This window comes from Bos javanicus, chromosome 6 (assembly GCF_032452875.1).
Source record: "Bos javanicus breed banteng chromosome 6, ARS-OSU_banteng_1.0, whole genome shotgun sequence".
In the NCBI taxonomy this organism is placed as follows: Eukaryota; Metazoa; Chordata; class Mammalia; order Artiodactyla; family Bovidae; genus Bos; species Bos javanicus.
Genome location: NC_083873.1, coordinates 13,511,112 through 13,527,841, shown reverse-complemented (window position 1 = coordinate 13,527,841; position 16,730 = coordinate 13,511,112). Strand labels below are relative to the sequence as shown.

Here is a 16,730-nt window from a genome sequence, read left to right as displayed (position 1 = left end):
CAAGAGACTTTTTGGAAAGGGCACCCAGACAAAGAACAGCAGGATAAGGGGAGGCAAATTTATAATAATGGCTTGAATTAAAGTGGTTGCTCTAGAGGAGGTGAAGAGTGGTCAGAGCTTGTGCATATTTTAAAGGTGGGAACCGACTGTATAGCTGAGCTGTATAGTTCAGCTCAGTAGTCTGTGATGACCTAGAGGAGTGCGATGAGAGGGTGGGAGAAAGGCTCAAGAGGGAAGGGATGTATATATATATATTTCTAGTTGATTCATGTTGTGTCAGCAGAAACTAACACAACATTGAAAAGCAATCATGCTCTAACTTTTTAATTAATTAACTTATTTTTTGCCTGTGCTGGACTTTCTCTGCTGCAGATGGGGGCTCCTTTGTAGTTACGGCATGCAAGATTCTCATCGTGGTGGCTTCTCTTGTTGCTGAGCATGGGCTCTAGGGTTCACGGGCTTCAGTAGTTGCGGTTCCCAGGCTCCAGAGCACAGGTGCAATAGTTGTGGCTTAGTTGCTCTGCAGCATGTGGGATCTTCCCACCAGGGATCAAACCTGTGTCCCCTGCACTGACAGGCAGATTCTTAACCACTGAGCCACCAAGGAAGCCCTATATGCCAATTTTTTTTAATAAAATTTTTTTAAAGGTGTAGCCAATATCATTTGCAGATGGATTCAATGTAGAGGGTGAGAGAAGAAGAGCCACCACAGAGTGAAAACTCTAAAGTTTTGTCCTCAGCAAATGAATGAATGAGTTGTCATTAATGAAATGAAGAAGCAAGTACAGAAGAGAAATTAAAGTGTTCTGTTTTAAACATATTAGGTTTGAGATATGTAACTGACATCCACATCAGGCTATTTATTGTGTAAGCAATTTTGTATACCTCACAGCACTGCAGGAAAGAGACTCAGAAGAGTTTTTTTTTTTTTCTTTTTTAACTTAAATTTATTTATTTTTAATTGGAGGATAATTGCTTAACAATAAGACAGTATTTTAGTTTGGAGTTATCAACACAAGTCATATTTGAGGCCAGGGGCCGTCTAAATGAGTGTGTGGTAGAGAACGGAAGCAGTCTTAGGACTGACTCCTTGGGCCGTCAACATTCAGAGGCTGGAAAAGGATGTGCCAGCAAAGTAGAGTGAGCAGTCAATGAAGGAGAAAGAAATCCAGGAGAGTGTGAAATGCCAGAAGTCACATGAATAAAAAAGGAGGGATTGATCGTCACAGCCAAATGCTTCTAGGAGTTTGAATAAGATGAGGATTAATAAACGATCATTGGATTTGGAGGTTGTTGGCAACCTTTAAAAGAATGGGTTCAGTGGAGTGTTGGGGATGAAAGCTATAGATTTAAGAAAAAGTGGGAGGTGAGAAAGCATGACAGTGAGTTTAGACAACTCTTTTGAGACGGACTGTAAGGAGGGACAGAGAAATGGGACAGGTGCTAGAAGGAGAATGCTGGGGACTGGCCATTTGTATGTATCCTTACCTTCCACATTTATAGGTTGAAATCCTACCCTTCAAGGTGATGGCTTTGGAGGAGGTGCTTTGGCGAAGTGATTAGGCCTTGAGGACAGAGTCCTCATGAATGGGATTACTGCCCTTAAAAAGAAGTTCCAGAGAGACACAGAGAAAAGATGCCACCTGTAAACCAGGAAGAAGGCCATCACCCAGCATCAGATCTGCTGATTCCTTAATCCTGGACTTCCCAATCCCCAGAACTATGAGAAATAAGCTTCTATTGTTTACAAAATACCCAGTTTTCGACATTATTGTTACATCATCCTGAAAGGACTAAGAGATATATGGTTAAGGAAGGACTTTTTAAGGTGGAAGATACAATGTTTGTGTGCTGATGAGAATGATCCAGCAGAGATGAGGAAATGAATGATGCAGAAGTGAAAGGAAGTGTTTACAGGCATCATGTCCTAGAGTAAAGCAGGCGGGATAGATTTGAGTATAGAGTGGCAACTGGTCTTAAACATGCCAGTAGGAGTAGGGAGGACACATGAGTTATAACATAAGAGGGTTGGCAGATTTGGGAAAGAGAATAAGGAAGCTCTCACCTCACTGACTATTATCCTAGTGAATTCAGAAGCCAGGTCATCAGTTGAGTAGAGGAGGTTAAAGGGGCTGTGGCAGCTTTAGAGGAGAGCAAAGGTATAAAAGCTGGATTGTCTGACCATGCTGAGGGCAAGCTTCAGGTTATGGTCATAAATTTAAAGTGTTACAGTTGTGTGTTTTTCTCCAGCCACATTCATTTGCTTGGGTAGAAGCCCAGGTTAGGCAGAGAATTAGATAGAATTTGAAAGTACTAAGTGACAATAAATAACATTCATCTTCTCCTGTGTTCAGAACCTACTGAAAGACAGATGTAAAAGAGCAACCTTTATTATTCTAAAACAGGAGAATGTAGCTTTAGGTTTTGGGGCAAGTAGTTGGAAAATTCTTCACTCATCTTGCTGCTGCCAGGCCCCTTCCCTTTTTGTAGAACAGGGAAGAAGATTCGAAGAGAGGAAAGAAGAAGGTCTGAGCCTGCTATGCCACTCCCATCAGAAGATTCACTCCATTCCCATCAGGGAGGAGGGAGTGAAGGGTGAGGAAAGAGGCTAAAGGTCAGGGACAGGTGGTTTCAAAGCTGGAAGCATTGGAATCACCTGGGGATCGTTGGTATCACCTGGGCATTGTAAGGCAAAACTGATGCCTGGGCACACGTCCAGAGATTCTGATTTAACAGGCCAAGGGTGCCATCTGGGCATCTAGATTTTTAAAAAGCCTCCTTAGGTGATTCTAACATGAGGTCAACATTTTCCCTTAACAGTAAACATGGTTAGAATTGCCAGACAAATATGGCGGAAGTAGAAAGTGGCAGAGGAGTCAAGAATGCTTATTAAAAGGCTGTTATGTTGATGCACCATGGAATTTAAACAGGCAAGTGAGGACATGAGGGACTGATGGCATAGCCAAACAAACAAATAAAACAGTAGGGTTAGCAGACAGTGTGAATATCCCCAAAGTGTTGCAGAATCACTGAAGTTGGGCTATCCAGGAAGAAAGCTGGGAGAATAGCAGATAAATCAGAAAATCAAATGGCAAATTCTGGCCATGAGAGTGACTAAAGTTGAGTGTAGAGCAAGCTCACTGGAGATAAGGAGGCAAGAGAGACAGGGTAAATCATCTGCGCTGGGTAAATGATCAATATGGATGCTGAAATCACCAAGAATGATGACGAGAGTCATTGTGGCCATAGCAACCTGGAATCCAGAAGACAGGGGCAGGTCCATGGGACTCAGGGGCCATGAGCTTCACCAGGATCCTGGTGGATCTATTTTGATATTGCTTTTTCTTTCAACAGACAACCCAGTTCCATTCACAGTAGATGTGTGAGAGGGAGGGTAAGAAAGCAGGGATAGATGATCCAAAATATTATCTTCAGGTATTGGGATCAAGAAAAAGGTTATATCAATAACTATTTTCTGCAAGTGCTTGAATCTGCATGTTCCACTGGTAGAATGAAGGAAAGACTGATGAAATATTAATAAGCCCTGAGCATAAATTGTAGGAAAGTTCAGGTTCTTTCCCCTCCTCCTCCTCCTCACGGTTCAGTGGGTGGACAAACGTGGAACATTTGGGCTTGGTCTTCCCTTGACCTTGAGGAGTCCAGTTGGATCGGTTGACTCTTACTCTGCTTTATTGTTGACACATAACTATGTAGGCGTCAATCACTTTTCATTTGTTTATTCTGCTAATTCCTCACCTCAGGACATTTCCCCCTCTCCCTTTCCGCTGCCTTTTCCTATCTCCCAATTTGCCATGCAGCAATAATTTCCCTTTACACTGCGCCTGCCAATTGCAATGCCAGATGGCTTTGGTTCTGAGTCCCCTCACCCAGCCCCCCTTGAGAACAGCTGCCATTGTCATTGCTGTGAACACATCACGGCTTTGAACCCATAGCTGGGACCCAAACTTGGTGCTCAGCATTGGGAGGGGCTAGCGTTAATGCAAGGAACTATGAAAACAGCACACACTTTTCCTTGCTGCTGTTCAGCAAAAGCCCTTAGAACAGGCTCTTTAGCATTTTTTCAATCATCTGTGTATTGAAATCTCATTGTGGAGTTTAATTCCTTTACCACCTGACTCAGCTTCCTCGCCATGAAGTTCCCTTTGTACCACAAACTCAATTAGAACCCCATATTTCCCATCCTGAAAACAGATGTAAAAAAATGTAGGGTATGTGTGTGTGCACATTTGTAAGCCTATCTTTAGAAATCCAGCATACACACTGCCTTGTCTGTGTCCATATATTTTCATTTAAACAGGTCCACTCAACAAGAAAAACACAATTTAGTGACTATGTGGACAAGCTTTCTCTTAAGCCAGCCTCTGAGCAAAGATAAAGGAACAGAATTCCTTTTTTAAAAAACTCTTGAGTTATGCTATATTGGTTCCATCACTAAAATTCTGTTACTGTGACAGCATCTTAAAAGATTTTATTTTTGAGTCCTCTGTGATGGCAGGTCAGTCGCGGGCCTAAAAACCCAAACAAAAAGAACCCTGAATCAAATACCATGTAGACCAATATGCATTTCAAAGGCACTGCCACGTAGTCAGTGGGTTAGGGTTTTTGTGTTGTTTTCTTTTTCTTTCTTTTTTGGGGAGTGGGGGAGGGAAAGGGACTCTCTTTCATGTTAATCTAATTGTGCATAACCCAGGCACAGTTTGCCGTGTAGGGAAACTTTCTCTTCAGCGTCTTTCCCTACCACACACCCGGGGCTCCTTTCATTCCTCCCCTTCTGAAGTCAGAGTGCTCCCCGGGCAGACACTTGGGGGAGATTCCCAGGATGGTGATGTATTCGCTCTGCTGCGGAGGAATTTACTATCCCCTCACTTGGCAGCAAATGAAAGTGGGTATTAATTTCTCAGAGTGCTGGTAGAAACACGAGAGCGGACTGCAAGCGTGATACCCACCCAAATCTGTATGTGATGCACAGCAGGCCGCCGTTTCAAAGGAGGCAGAGGAAAGACAATGACAAGAAAGAAAAGATTCTCCGGAGTTGACTTTCTCTGCATTTTGCGTCGTTAGGTTTTGGAGAGAGATGCGAGAGGTTCGGGCCCTGAGCGGAGTTAAATTATGCAGCTGTGGGGACGCCAGGCCCTCCAGAATAGGATGCTTCGTTTAGATTTTCCACAATGCTATTGAAGTGCTTATTTTCCTCCTGAAGAGACACAAACAGATGCAAACTTCTGTAAACACTTTAGAAATGAATTCAGAGAGTTTGGCCTCTCAGCAGTGCTCAATAGCTGACAGAAAAATGTCTAATTAGTGCAAGTGGAAATAATAGGGCCACTTGGATTCCTTCCATCCTCCTCCAAGTCTACTTTTCCAAGGAACTCAAAGGGCCTTTGTCTGGCAGGTCACCCTCTCTCAGGCTTTTGTGCTCCAAACTATTAAGAGTAGAAGGGGGAAAAATAGATGAGGCAATGTTCTCTGCTCAAATATATGGCGTGTTCACGCGGGATGCAGAATAGGGTGTTTGCAGCATCCTTTACAGGTGCTCGGGAGGGATTCCTCCATTGGCCACAGCCAAAAGCAGCTCGCACGTGCATGCTGAGAAAGCTGCCTTTCAAGCACCAGCTTTCCTTCACCAACTGCCATGGAGCCTGCTCATTTTCCTTTTCTTTCCTTTCTTTTCTCAGTTTCTAGTAACATCATTCCTTAGACAGGGCAAAGAGAAGAAAGAAATTAAATGAGAGGCTCCACCGTTTTCTGAGATAAACCTTAGAGATGGTATAGGAATGATCTGTTACTTCCTTTTTGCTCTATTGAAAATTCCACTGACATTTCTTTTAGGAGTCTATCTTCGCTTGTCGCTATTTTGGCATACAGGGGAATGGGAGCACAGGAACTAAGCTCTCTTCCCTATTTTGTTCCCCTTCATTTATTTAGCACCCATAATGTGCCAGGCTCTGTGCTGAACGTTTGACCCACGTTTCTTCTAATTCTCAAACAGCACCAAAAATCGATATTATCCACATGTCACAGATGAGGAAACTGAGACTCAGAGAGGTTAAGTAACTTGCCATGGCAAATGAACGGAAGACCCTGGACACAATCCAGATACTTACGGTTTCATCTCAGACATTTTTTATCCCTAGAAGTGGATTTGCATAGTTTTTATATCTCTGATGTCCCTGCTACTGCTGCTGCTGCTGCTAAGTCACTTCAGTCGTGTCCGACTCGATGCAACCCCATAGACGGCAGCCCACCAGGCTCCCCCGTCCCTGGGATTCTCCAGGCAAGAACACTGGAGTGGGTTGCCCTTTCCTTCTCCAACTCCACCTAATTTTTACTGTACCTTCTTGAACTTAAGAAATACAGTTTTAAGTGTCATTTGGGGTTCAACTTCTATTTATTTCTTTTCCTCTTTAGTATAGGCTTCTTTCATGCCTGCTAATTTTTGACTGGATTCTAGGCATTATAAATTTTACCTTATAATATGGCAGATTCTTTGTGTGCCTGTAAATATTCTTGAACTTTTTCCTGGAACTCAGTCCAGTTAGTAAATAGTTTGATCCATTTCAAGCTTGCTTCTAAACTTTCAGAGTGGGCCAAGAGCCACTTTCTCTGAAGTTAATTTTGTCTCACTACTGAAGCATTACACTTCTGAACATCCTACCCCATGCCCTGTGAACGACATGATTTCCTACTCTGGCTGGCAGAAACACAAACTACATGAGGCTTGGGGATTGTTTCCTCTGTTCCAGTCAAGTAGTTCTTTCCCCAGCATTGGGTGGGGATGAGCTGATCAGTATTCTGCTGAAGATTCAAGGGGACCTTCTGCAGATCTCTGGATTTCTTTCTTTGTGCAGCTCTCTGCTTTTGGTACTTTGCTCTGTGAACTCTGGCCACCTTATCTTCCACAGACTCTTAGAAGCTCCATCCCCTCAACGTGGGAAGACCACCTCATTAGACTCACAGAGCATCCTTTCAGCTGTGTAAGGAATGCCCAGTTGGAATAACCTCCAGTTAATAACCAAATTATCATTTGGTCTCATGGTACATACCAGCTTTCACTAGAGAGTTTTAAAATACTGAAATTAAAGGTCAGAGATGACCTGGAAAGTTTTCTTTCTCTTATTTTAAAATACATAACAAGAACACTCTTTTCAATTGGGATTTGTTTTTATTTGCCCCTGTTTTTCTTTTTTTCTTAGAAATATTTTTATCATAATATAGGATACAGCGTCCTAAGAACCACTGTTTGAACTCAGTAAGTGATGAGTTCAGCCCTAGCTCCAAAGACCCAGATTCCTATGCCCAGATTCCTGTGCAGATTAGGCCTTGCCCAGAACCACCTTGATCAGACACAGGGGGAAAGCAGAAGAAAGACTGGCCCTCAAGAGACTTGAGTTCCTCAAGGATCAGCGAGGTTGTCAAGAAACTGAAGCTCTGTGCCCTGTTGGTGGTATTGTAAAGTGGTGTAACCGCCATGGAAAACAGTATGGCGGCTCCTCAGAAAATTAAAAATATAACTACCACTTAATCCAGCTACCCCAGTTCTTGGTATAGATCTGAAAGAATTGAAAGCAGGGCCTCAAAGAGGTATTTGCACACCCATGTTCATAGCAGTACTATTGACAATACTCAAGCGGTGGAAGCAACTCAAATGTCCACTGACAGATGAATGGATAAACAAAAACTGGTATATTTTGTAATATTATATACAACATTTTAAAGGAAGGAAATTTTGTCACATGCTACAACACGGATGAACCTTAAAGACTTTATGCTAAGTCAAGTAAGCCAAAATCTGTATGATTCACTAGTCTTTCACTAGACAAAATCTGTATGATTCACTAGTATGACATACCTTAGAAGAGTCAAATTCATAGAAACAGAAAGTAAAACGGAGGTTACCAAGGGGCTAGGGAGAAGGGAGAAAGGGTTTATTTAATGTGTATTGAGTTTCATATTTGCAAGATAAAAAAGTTCTGAAGATCTAATTTACAACTTATGAATACACTTAACACCACTGAATGCCATACTTAAAAAAGGTAAGATGGTAAATTTTATGTTCTGTGCTTTTTACCACAACAGAAAAGGAAAGAAAAAAAAATGATAGAGACTTGAGTTCCTTCCTGCCTGACCCTGACCCTTTTGACTTTGTAACTTTGGAAAGTCGACCTCTCAGTCTCCGTTTCCTTACCTTACTTAGATTTTGTAGTTACTATAAATATAAATGAAATCATGTGTGTGAACGTTTTTCATAAACTATATGGTACTACAAAGATGGAAACCATTATTGTCAAGGAGGAAAGGGAGGAGAATCAGCCCTGGAGAACAGCTGCTGCTGCTAAGTCACTTCAGTCGTGTCCGATTCTGTGCAACCCCATAGACGGCAGCCCACCAGGCTCCCCCTTCCCTGGGATTCTCCAGGCAAGAACACTGGAGTGGGTTGCCATTTCCTTCTCCAATGCATGAAAGTGATAAGTCAAAGTGAAGTCGCTCAGTTGTGTCCGACTCCTAGCAACCCCATGGACTGCAGCCCACCAGGCTCCTCCATCCATGGGATTTTCCAGGCGAGAGTACTGGAGTGGGGTGCCATCGCCTTCCCTGGAGAACAGACCTGCCTCTAAACATTGCATCCCACATAGGTACTCTTACCCAGAAAACTGAAGTGAGACCCCTATGAGAATGAAGAGCAGAACTAAACGTCAGGCATGCACCTCAAAGAGAAGGGGCTCACTGTGGCTTGCTGAGTACCCTCCACAGGGTCATGAGCAGGGTGACAGGAATAGAGTTGCTGTTTCAAAGAACGGTTTAAGAGAGCCTGGCCGTGGCGGACGCCGCACGTTCTGCAGATAGCAGCTGAGGTCGCAAACCAGAGGGCCGTGTTGTGCACCTACCGTAGAGAGGACTCTTGATCAGAGACTCCGTGTTAAACAGAGCTGGGCAATAAAGTCAGCAATTTCCTTTTCTATCTTTAAATTTACATTTTACAAATGTCAGATGACTGGCTTGTTCTCATTTTAAAACTTGTGTTTTCAGATTAATGGTTTACTTGACAATCCTCAATAGAAGTTTTGAGCATTTCAGTTTTAGTTAGGCATTTTGGGTTGAGTTAAACAGAGGCTCACACAAGGAAATTCTTAGAATAGGGTGTACATCATTATGAACATACACATGGGATGGTAAAGGAAGCCTGTAACTCTAATAACAGCATTGGTGAAAATGTGGATCTGGATTCACAGTCACATTCTTGGACTTCACGCGGGTGTTATACATAAATGTAGCTTAGCTAAACTCTACTCTCTGCTTCTTCCTATCCTGCAGCAACTGGAAAATTCTGTGTTTCTTAGTTTAGACTGATAAATTCATTTTTCAATTCAGACCACAGAGTCATGGGCTAGGTATGAGGTAGGTACTCTTAGGTTAGCCTTCAGCTGGTGGTAAGATGGGAGAGGGGATCAAGGTCAACAAAAAACATTGCTGCTTCAAAGGCAGGAGCTGTGAGCAGAGCAGTTTCCTTTAGAAAGGGCTATGGTGTGTTAGGTAGACTTCCCAAATGGCACTCATGATAAACAACCCACCTGCCTATGCAGGAGACCTAAAGAGATGCAGGTTCGATCCCTGGGTGGGAAAGATCCCCTGGATGAGGGCACTCTAGTATTCTTGCCTGGAGAATCCCTTGGACGCAAAGACTCACAAAGGTTTCGGACACGACTGAAGTGACTTAGCACACAGCACACGTGGTGTGTTAGGTAATGATTAACATTGGGGTCTTTACGCAGATCCAATAAATAACACCTCTCTTACCCTCCTAGAGCAAACTAAGAAATAAAACAAAAGAGTTAGGGAGACAGATTAAATATTACCTTTAATTCTGACAAAGGCTAACTTGGAAGATACAGCTAGGTTTTAGGGCAAGGGGTTCTGCTAGATGAACCTCAGAATTATGTTGACTTCCCTATTCAGTCACAGAAATTACTGAGCCAAGCAGAACACCGCATAAGGGGTGGTTTTCTAGATCAGGCATGACATAGAAGAGCAGATAAGAATCCCTGTTTCCTTTAGACACTCTGATCCCAAAAGAAAAAATTGAGGAGCTAAGTAATGCATGCCCAGTTTCTTCCCAAGTCTACCAATCAAAATCGTCCACCTCTCCTGGGGCAGAATAAGTAGAAAGAGGCCAGGAATGCTACAGTAACTGAGCTCCCTGCATGTGGAAGGAACCATCAAAAGGAGAGAAGAGATATTCCCCCTAACAATTGGTATTACTATTAATATCACAATTTCAATAGTGATCAACTAAGAACAAAAGGACAAATACAAGAGCATATTATCACTTTTTAAACTTAAAAAACACAGTAATAGGTTAAAAGCCTTAACAAGAATTCATTCGTTTGAAAAGAGAAGGATTATTGTGGTGGTTCTTGGTAGCAAGGTATAAATGAAAAGAAATATTGAGTTGGCCAATACATTCATTTGGGTTTTTCATAAGATGTTCTGGAGAAATCCAAACGAACTTTTTTGGTCAACCCAGTAGGATTTTAGGAGTCAGAATGGGAGGAATAATTCAATTGGATGATTAAAATACTGATTTTGACAATTAAGTAAATAGAATCTGCCTCTTAGGATTTTTGGTGATGATTAAATTAATACATATAAAGCTCTTAGCACTGTGCCTGGTACCTAGTTTTACCCAATAAATGTTAGTACTTATGTGATGAAGAAAGCAGTGTTTGTATAAAAAGATTGTGGTAGGAAAATGGACAATGCTTATAATGCTTTCTAGGCTTCATATGCGGAGAAGGCAATGGCACCCTACTCCAGTACTCTTGCCTGGAAAATCCCATGGACAGAGGGGCCTGGTGGGCTGCAGTCCATGGGGTCGCTAGGAGTCAGACACGATTGAGCAACTTCACTTTGACTTTTCACTTTCATGCATTGGAGAAGGAAATAGCAACCCACTCCAGTGTTCTTGCCTGGATAATCCCAGGGATGGGGGAGCCTGGTGGGCTGCCGTCTATGGGGTCGCACAGAGTCAGACATGACTGAAGCGACTTAGCAGCAGCAGCAGCAGCAGCAGCAGGCTTCATATGTGAACTGAGAAGCCCAGTAAACATTCTACTTGGTTTAGCAAATGGGTGGTAAATTCATTTATGTTATCAGCTGTATGACTTTTAATGTCTTTAGTGTAATAATGTCTTTAGTATAATACCTTAGGCTTCCGTGATAGCTCAGTTGGTAAGGAATCTGGCTGAAGGTCTGCTGGAGAAGGGATAGGCTACCCACTCCAGTATTCTTGGGCTTCCCCTGTGGCTCAGCTGGTAAAGAATCTGCCTGCAGTGAGGGAGACCTGGGTCGGATCCCTGGGTTGGGAAGATGCCCTGGAGAAGGAAAAGGCTACCCACTCCAGTATTCTGGCCTGGAGAATTCCATGGACTGTATGGTCCATGGGGTTGCAAAGAGTTGGACACGACTGAGCAACTTGCACTCACAGTATAATACCTTAAAAGCCCTAAATATGGTGTTTTTCCATAAAAGTTTGCCTCATTTATATCTCTATTTCTCACTCTTTGTTATACTTTCATGTCTGCTTCTTTTCTTATTTTATTCATTAACTAAACATGATCATATAAATATAAAATATTACCTAGAATTCTGTATTTCTTATTAATTAAAATGTAGGCAATAAATGAAGCAGGGTGTTATGAACTGATGTGGAAAGCTATGCTAGATGTTATGGTGACTGAAGAAACCAAGTAACACAACACTATGTCTAGTGTAATTTCATTTAGGAAGGAAAGGAAGGAAAAGAAAGGGAGAGAAGAAAGAAAAAGAGAGAAAAGGAGAAAGGGAGGAGGAAAGGCACCATAAGGAATCAATTAATGTCTAAATATACATAAAAGGGTAGAGGAAGTTCTGGAAAGATCTCTGTGAAACCATTATCAGGAAGAACAAGAATGCAATTGGTGGGAGTCAGGGAGAAAATAAGGTAGGGAATCAGGAAGCAAAGGGGCACATTTAATTTTGACTGGGTATTGTTTGGACTTTTAATAATGGGATATATGCATTTTATCACCTGTATAACTTTAGAAATGTAATAGGGAAAATGGAATAAAAAATATTTAATCCCACAAATGAATTGGGATGACGACGACGATGATCACTGTCTTTTGGTTCAGTCTCCTCCTAGACAGGGGAGCCTGGTGGGCTGCCGTCTCTGGGGTCGCACAGAGTCGGACACGACTGAAGCGACTTAGCAGCAGCAGCAGCCTCCTAGCTCTCCTAGCTCTAGGTTTTGTTGTTCTTTTGATCACAATACCTAGAAGACTAGCCTGGTCCCAAGGCTGCTCTCTTTTCTGCCGGGCGCTCTTTCGGTTCTGTTGATGGTGTCTGGTGGATGTTCCCCCAGGCGTCCCTGAAAGCCTCCATCCTCGCCCGGGACTGCGCCACGGCCGCCGCCATCGTGTTCCTGAGCGACCGTCTCCTGTACGGGCTCGACGTCTCGGGCCAGCTGCTGCAGGTCGCCAAAGCGCTGCACAGGCTGCAGCCCGCGACGCCCATCGCCCCGCAGGTGGTCATCCGCCAGGCCCGAATCTCGATGCATGCAGGTAGGCTTCCTCCGGCGGGCCCCCCTTGTCCCGGAGTCGTCCCGTCCGGGCTCGTCTGCACTCGGGGCTCCTTGACTTCCACGGGGCCGACGGGAACCGCGGCCCGCGGGCCTCCCTTTGCAGCCTCCCGCGCTCCCGCCTGCCGGCCTGCCGCGGCGCCCTTCCACCCGCCTCTTGGCAGCACAAAGGCCCTGGCATAAAGGGTTTCAGAGCCAAAAGCAATAGAGAAAATTGTGAAAGGGGGTGGAAAATACTAATTGGAGCTTTTGTCGTCTAACAAATCTGTCCCGCTGCTTTCAAACAGGGGTATCTGAATTGCTGTACTTCTGACCAAGAGCCTTTAAAAAGCAGATTAGAATTCTACTATTTTCTCTTAGCTCTGCTGTCTCCTTTCTGTAGGGCCACTTGACTATGCTAACAATAGAGCTGACAAACCCACTGAAGTAATTTGAGATTTTTTTTCCATCACTAGGAGCACCGGTACAGTACCTGATTAGGCCTTAAAGTATCTTTTTTTTTTCCTTCTGTCACTTTGAATGAAATGAAAAATGAGGCTGACATTCTAACTGAGGCTGTAATGTAGAGGAGCGCTGGTGGGGCCAGGGGCCTGCTCTGTGTTACAGCAAAGTTCACTTCCATAGAGTTCTTGAATTATTTAAATTACTGATAACCATAAGGTTTAGAAACGTGTAGCCTGCTGTACTCATTTCCAAGAGTGAAAGAGTAAAGGACAAAAGTAGAATGCCAGTGGCCTCTCCCAGAAACAGAACTGGCTCATTTTAAAAACTGGGTTTAGCTATTGCTATTGTTTTAATAACTCTGTACTTGAAGAGGTTAAAAATATCTTTTAACTACTTCATTTCCTTTGAAAAGGAACTGTACTGACTATACTGAATGAGACAGTTGCTGAATACAGAGAGGGGCAGAGATAAAAGGACAGAGAAATGGGCTTGTGGAGGCTAACTTTTCAAAAAGCCCAAGCTCATTCACTCTCAAGTTCTTGCAGCTGTGTGTAAATTGTACCCGGGTCTTATTATATAGCGGAGAAGGCAATGGCACCCCACTCCAGTGCTCTTGCCTGGAAAATCCCATGGATGGAGGACCCTGATGGGCTGCAGTCCATGGGGTCGCTAAGAGTCGGACATGACTGAGCGACTTCACTTTGACTTTTCACTTTCATGCATTGGAGAAGGAAATGGCAACCCACTCCAGTGTTCTTGCCTGGAGAATCCCAGGGACGGGGGAGCCTGGTGGGCTGCCATCTATGGGGTCGCACAGAGTCGGACACTGAAGTGACTTAACAGCAGCTTATTATATAGTTTTTTAAAGTAACTACATCAACAGAGTTGAACTTGGGGAAAAAAAGTCTTACTTCAAATGTCCATAATTGGGGACATTTTTATAATGTTTGGGGTTTATCATCTTTAAGGTATGAGAGAAACCTAACCACTAATGTTCCTCCTGACAGCATCAGAAGGAATGATGTGTCAGCAGAATGTTCTCCGATGAGGGGGCGGTGGCACCGAAAAATGAGGGCTGGGTGTGGGCAGGCAGTGTCCTAATGTTTGTTCTCACTAAATAGAACTTGGAACAGAGGGCATGTTGTATAATACATGGATTTGCTGTAGTGTGACGTGTTAATCAAGGTCAAGTCGGTAGGCTAGCGTGTTGATAGCTTTGCTTTACACGAGCAAATAATCTTTTCACTTATTTGGTTGGTTGGTTGGTTGTCTCTCACATCTCTAACCAAGGTAGTATAGAGTTTTTCTCCTGATGATGGGTTAAGCCTTACTACCATCATGAACAGTACACTTCTCTGCCCACATATCATATGTCTAAGGTAAAAGTCCTAGATCTTATTCTCCCACAGTTGGAGTTATCATTTCCTCAAAGATACTACCAGAAGTGCCACAAGAAGACAAATTCAGTCTCAGGATTAGGTGCTTACTTGTGAACATCTGCCCCCAAACATCTCTTGAGCCTCTACCTACGCTGGGTTTCCCAGAGAGAAAGGGGGCTTAGAGCAGGGGTGGTGTCCTGGAAAGCAGAGAAGATACAGGGGAAGGGCGTCTCAATCCCCAGCATTTGGGAAACCTGATGGAGCAGAAGTGTGTGTGATACCATAAGGGTAAGGAAAAGGAACAAAAAGAATACGAGGGGACAGCACAGGCTTCCTGTTTTGCCCTTTGACCTAGCCTTCCTGGTATCCACTCAAAACGCATTCCAAAGGTCTGAGTATTCAACATCATGAGATTTCAGAGGCAATAGAGGATGCCCTGAGCCTGCTCAGCTCACTCTTGCCTGAAATTAGACAAAACCTTTCAAGCCACAATTAGAGATAAAGATTCAGACTTACAGATCCATCAACATGGAGAATGCAGAATCTTCTCCCATTACATAAATATAGTAAACTCAATGTTTTTAAATGCACGAAAGATAGATGTTCAAAGTCAGAATAGTAGATTACTGCTCCTGACACTATAGCCAAAGGGATTTACACTTGGATACACTCTAAGGGAAGGGATTGCCGCTTTAATTCCTGAGCAGGGACAGGGCGTTGGGCTTCGTGGGGTAAAATATTTGCATAAAGCTGGAATTCTTAAAAGTTTGCACAGCTATGAAATGGGACTGAACAGCTCTATCAACCCAACCAGAGAAGTGGGGGAGGGAAGCCTGCTCTCTGCCCAAGCTCTGAGATGGAAGCCAAATATATATATATTTTGTTGTTGTTGTTCAGTCACCCAGTCGTTCCTGACTCTGCGACCCCATAGACTGCAGCACTCCAGGCCTCCCTGTCCCTCACCATCTCCCGGAGCTTGCCCAACTTCATGTTCATTGCCTTGGTGATGCCATCCAGCCATCTCATCCTCTGATGCCCTCTTCTCCTTCTGCCCTCAATCTTTCCCAGCATCAGAGACTTTTCCAATGAGTTGTCTGTTTGTATCAGATGATCAAAATACTGGAACTTCAGCTTTAGCATCAGTCCTTCCAGTGAATATTTAAGGTTGATCTCCCTTAAGATTGACAAGTTTAATCTCCTTGCTGTCCAAGGAATTTCAGGAGTCTTCTCCAGCACTGTTGTTCAAGGGCATCAATTCTTTGGTGCTCTGCCTTCTTTATGTCCAGCTCTCACAACCGTACCCAACCACTGGGAAGACCACAGCCTTGACTATATGGACCTCTTTGTCAGCAGAGTGAAGTCTCTGCTTTTCAACACACTGACTAGGTTGTCATTGCTTTCCTGCCAAGAAGCAATTGTCTTCTGATTTCATGGCTGCAGTCCCTGTCCACAGTAAATTTGGAGCCCGAGAAGAGGAAATCTGTCACTACTTCTGCCTTTTCCCCTTCTATTTGCCATGGAGTATGGCAAAAAGTGAAGAGGAACTAAAAAGCCTCTTGATGAAAGTGAAAGTGGAGAGTGAAAAAGTTGGCTTAAAGCTCAACATTCAGAAAACGAAGATCATGGCATCCGGTCCCATCACTTCATGGGAAATAGATGGGGAAACAGTGTCAGACTTTATTTTTTGGGGCTCCAAAATCACTGCAGATGGTGACTGCAGCCATGAAATTAAAAGACGCTTACTCCTTGGAAGGAAAGTTATGACCAACCTAGATAGCATATTCAAAAGCAGAGACATTACTTTGCCAACAAAGGTCTGTCTAGTCAAGGCTATGGTTTTTCCTGTGGTCATGTATAGATGTGAGAGTTGGACTGTGAAGAAGGCTGAGCGCCGAAGAATTGATGCTTTTGAACTGTGGTGTTGGAGAAGACTCTTGAGAGTCCCTTGGACTGCAAGGAGATCCAACCAGTCCATTCTGAAGGAGATCAGCCCTGGGATTTCTTTGGAAGGAATGATGCTGAAGCTGAAACTCCAGTACTTTGGCCACCTCATGCGAAGAGCTGACTCATTGGAAAAGACTCTGATGCTGGGAGGGATTGGGGGCAGGAGGAGAAGGGGATGCCAGAGGATGAGATGGCTGGATGGCATCATCGACTCGATGGACGTGAGTCTGGGTGAACTCCGGGAGTTGGTGATGGACAGGGAGGCCTGGCGTGCTTAGATTTATGGGGTCGCAAAGAGTCGGACATGACTGAGCGACTGAACTGAACTG

At 43.7% G+C, this 16,730-nt stretch overlaps 1 protein-coding gene across 10 annotated transcripts in view; it reads left to right on the top strand.

Moving 5' to 3' along the window:
• The window catches only part of ALPK1 (alpha kinase 1), a 121,786-nt gene that overhangs the window by 81,464 nt on the left and 23,592 nt on the right, over positions 1–16,730 (top strand). For all 10 annotated transcript variants that reach the window (XM_061419377.1, XM_061419375.1, XM_061419376.1 and 7 more), the window contains one exon: positions 12,419–12,617. In XM_061419377.1, coding sequence (XP_061275361.1) covers positions 12,419–12,617 — 199 coding nt within the window. The remainder of the gene's footprint in view (positions 1–12,418; positions 12,618–16,730) is intronic.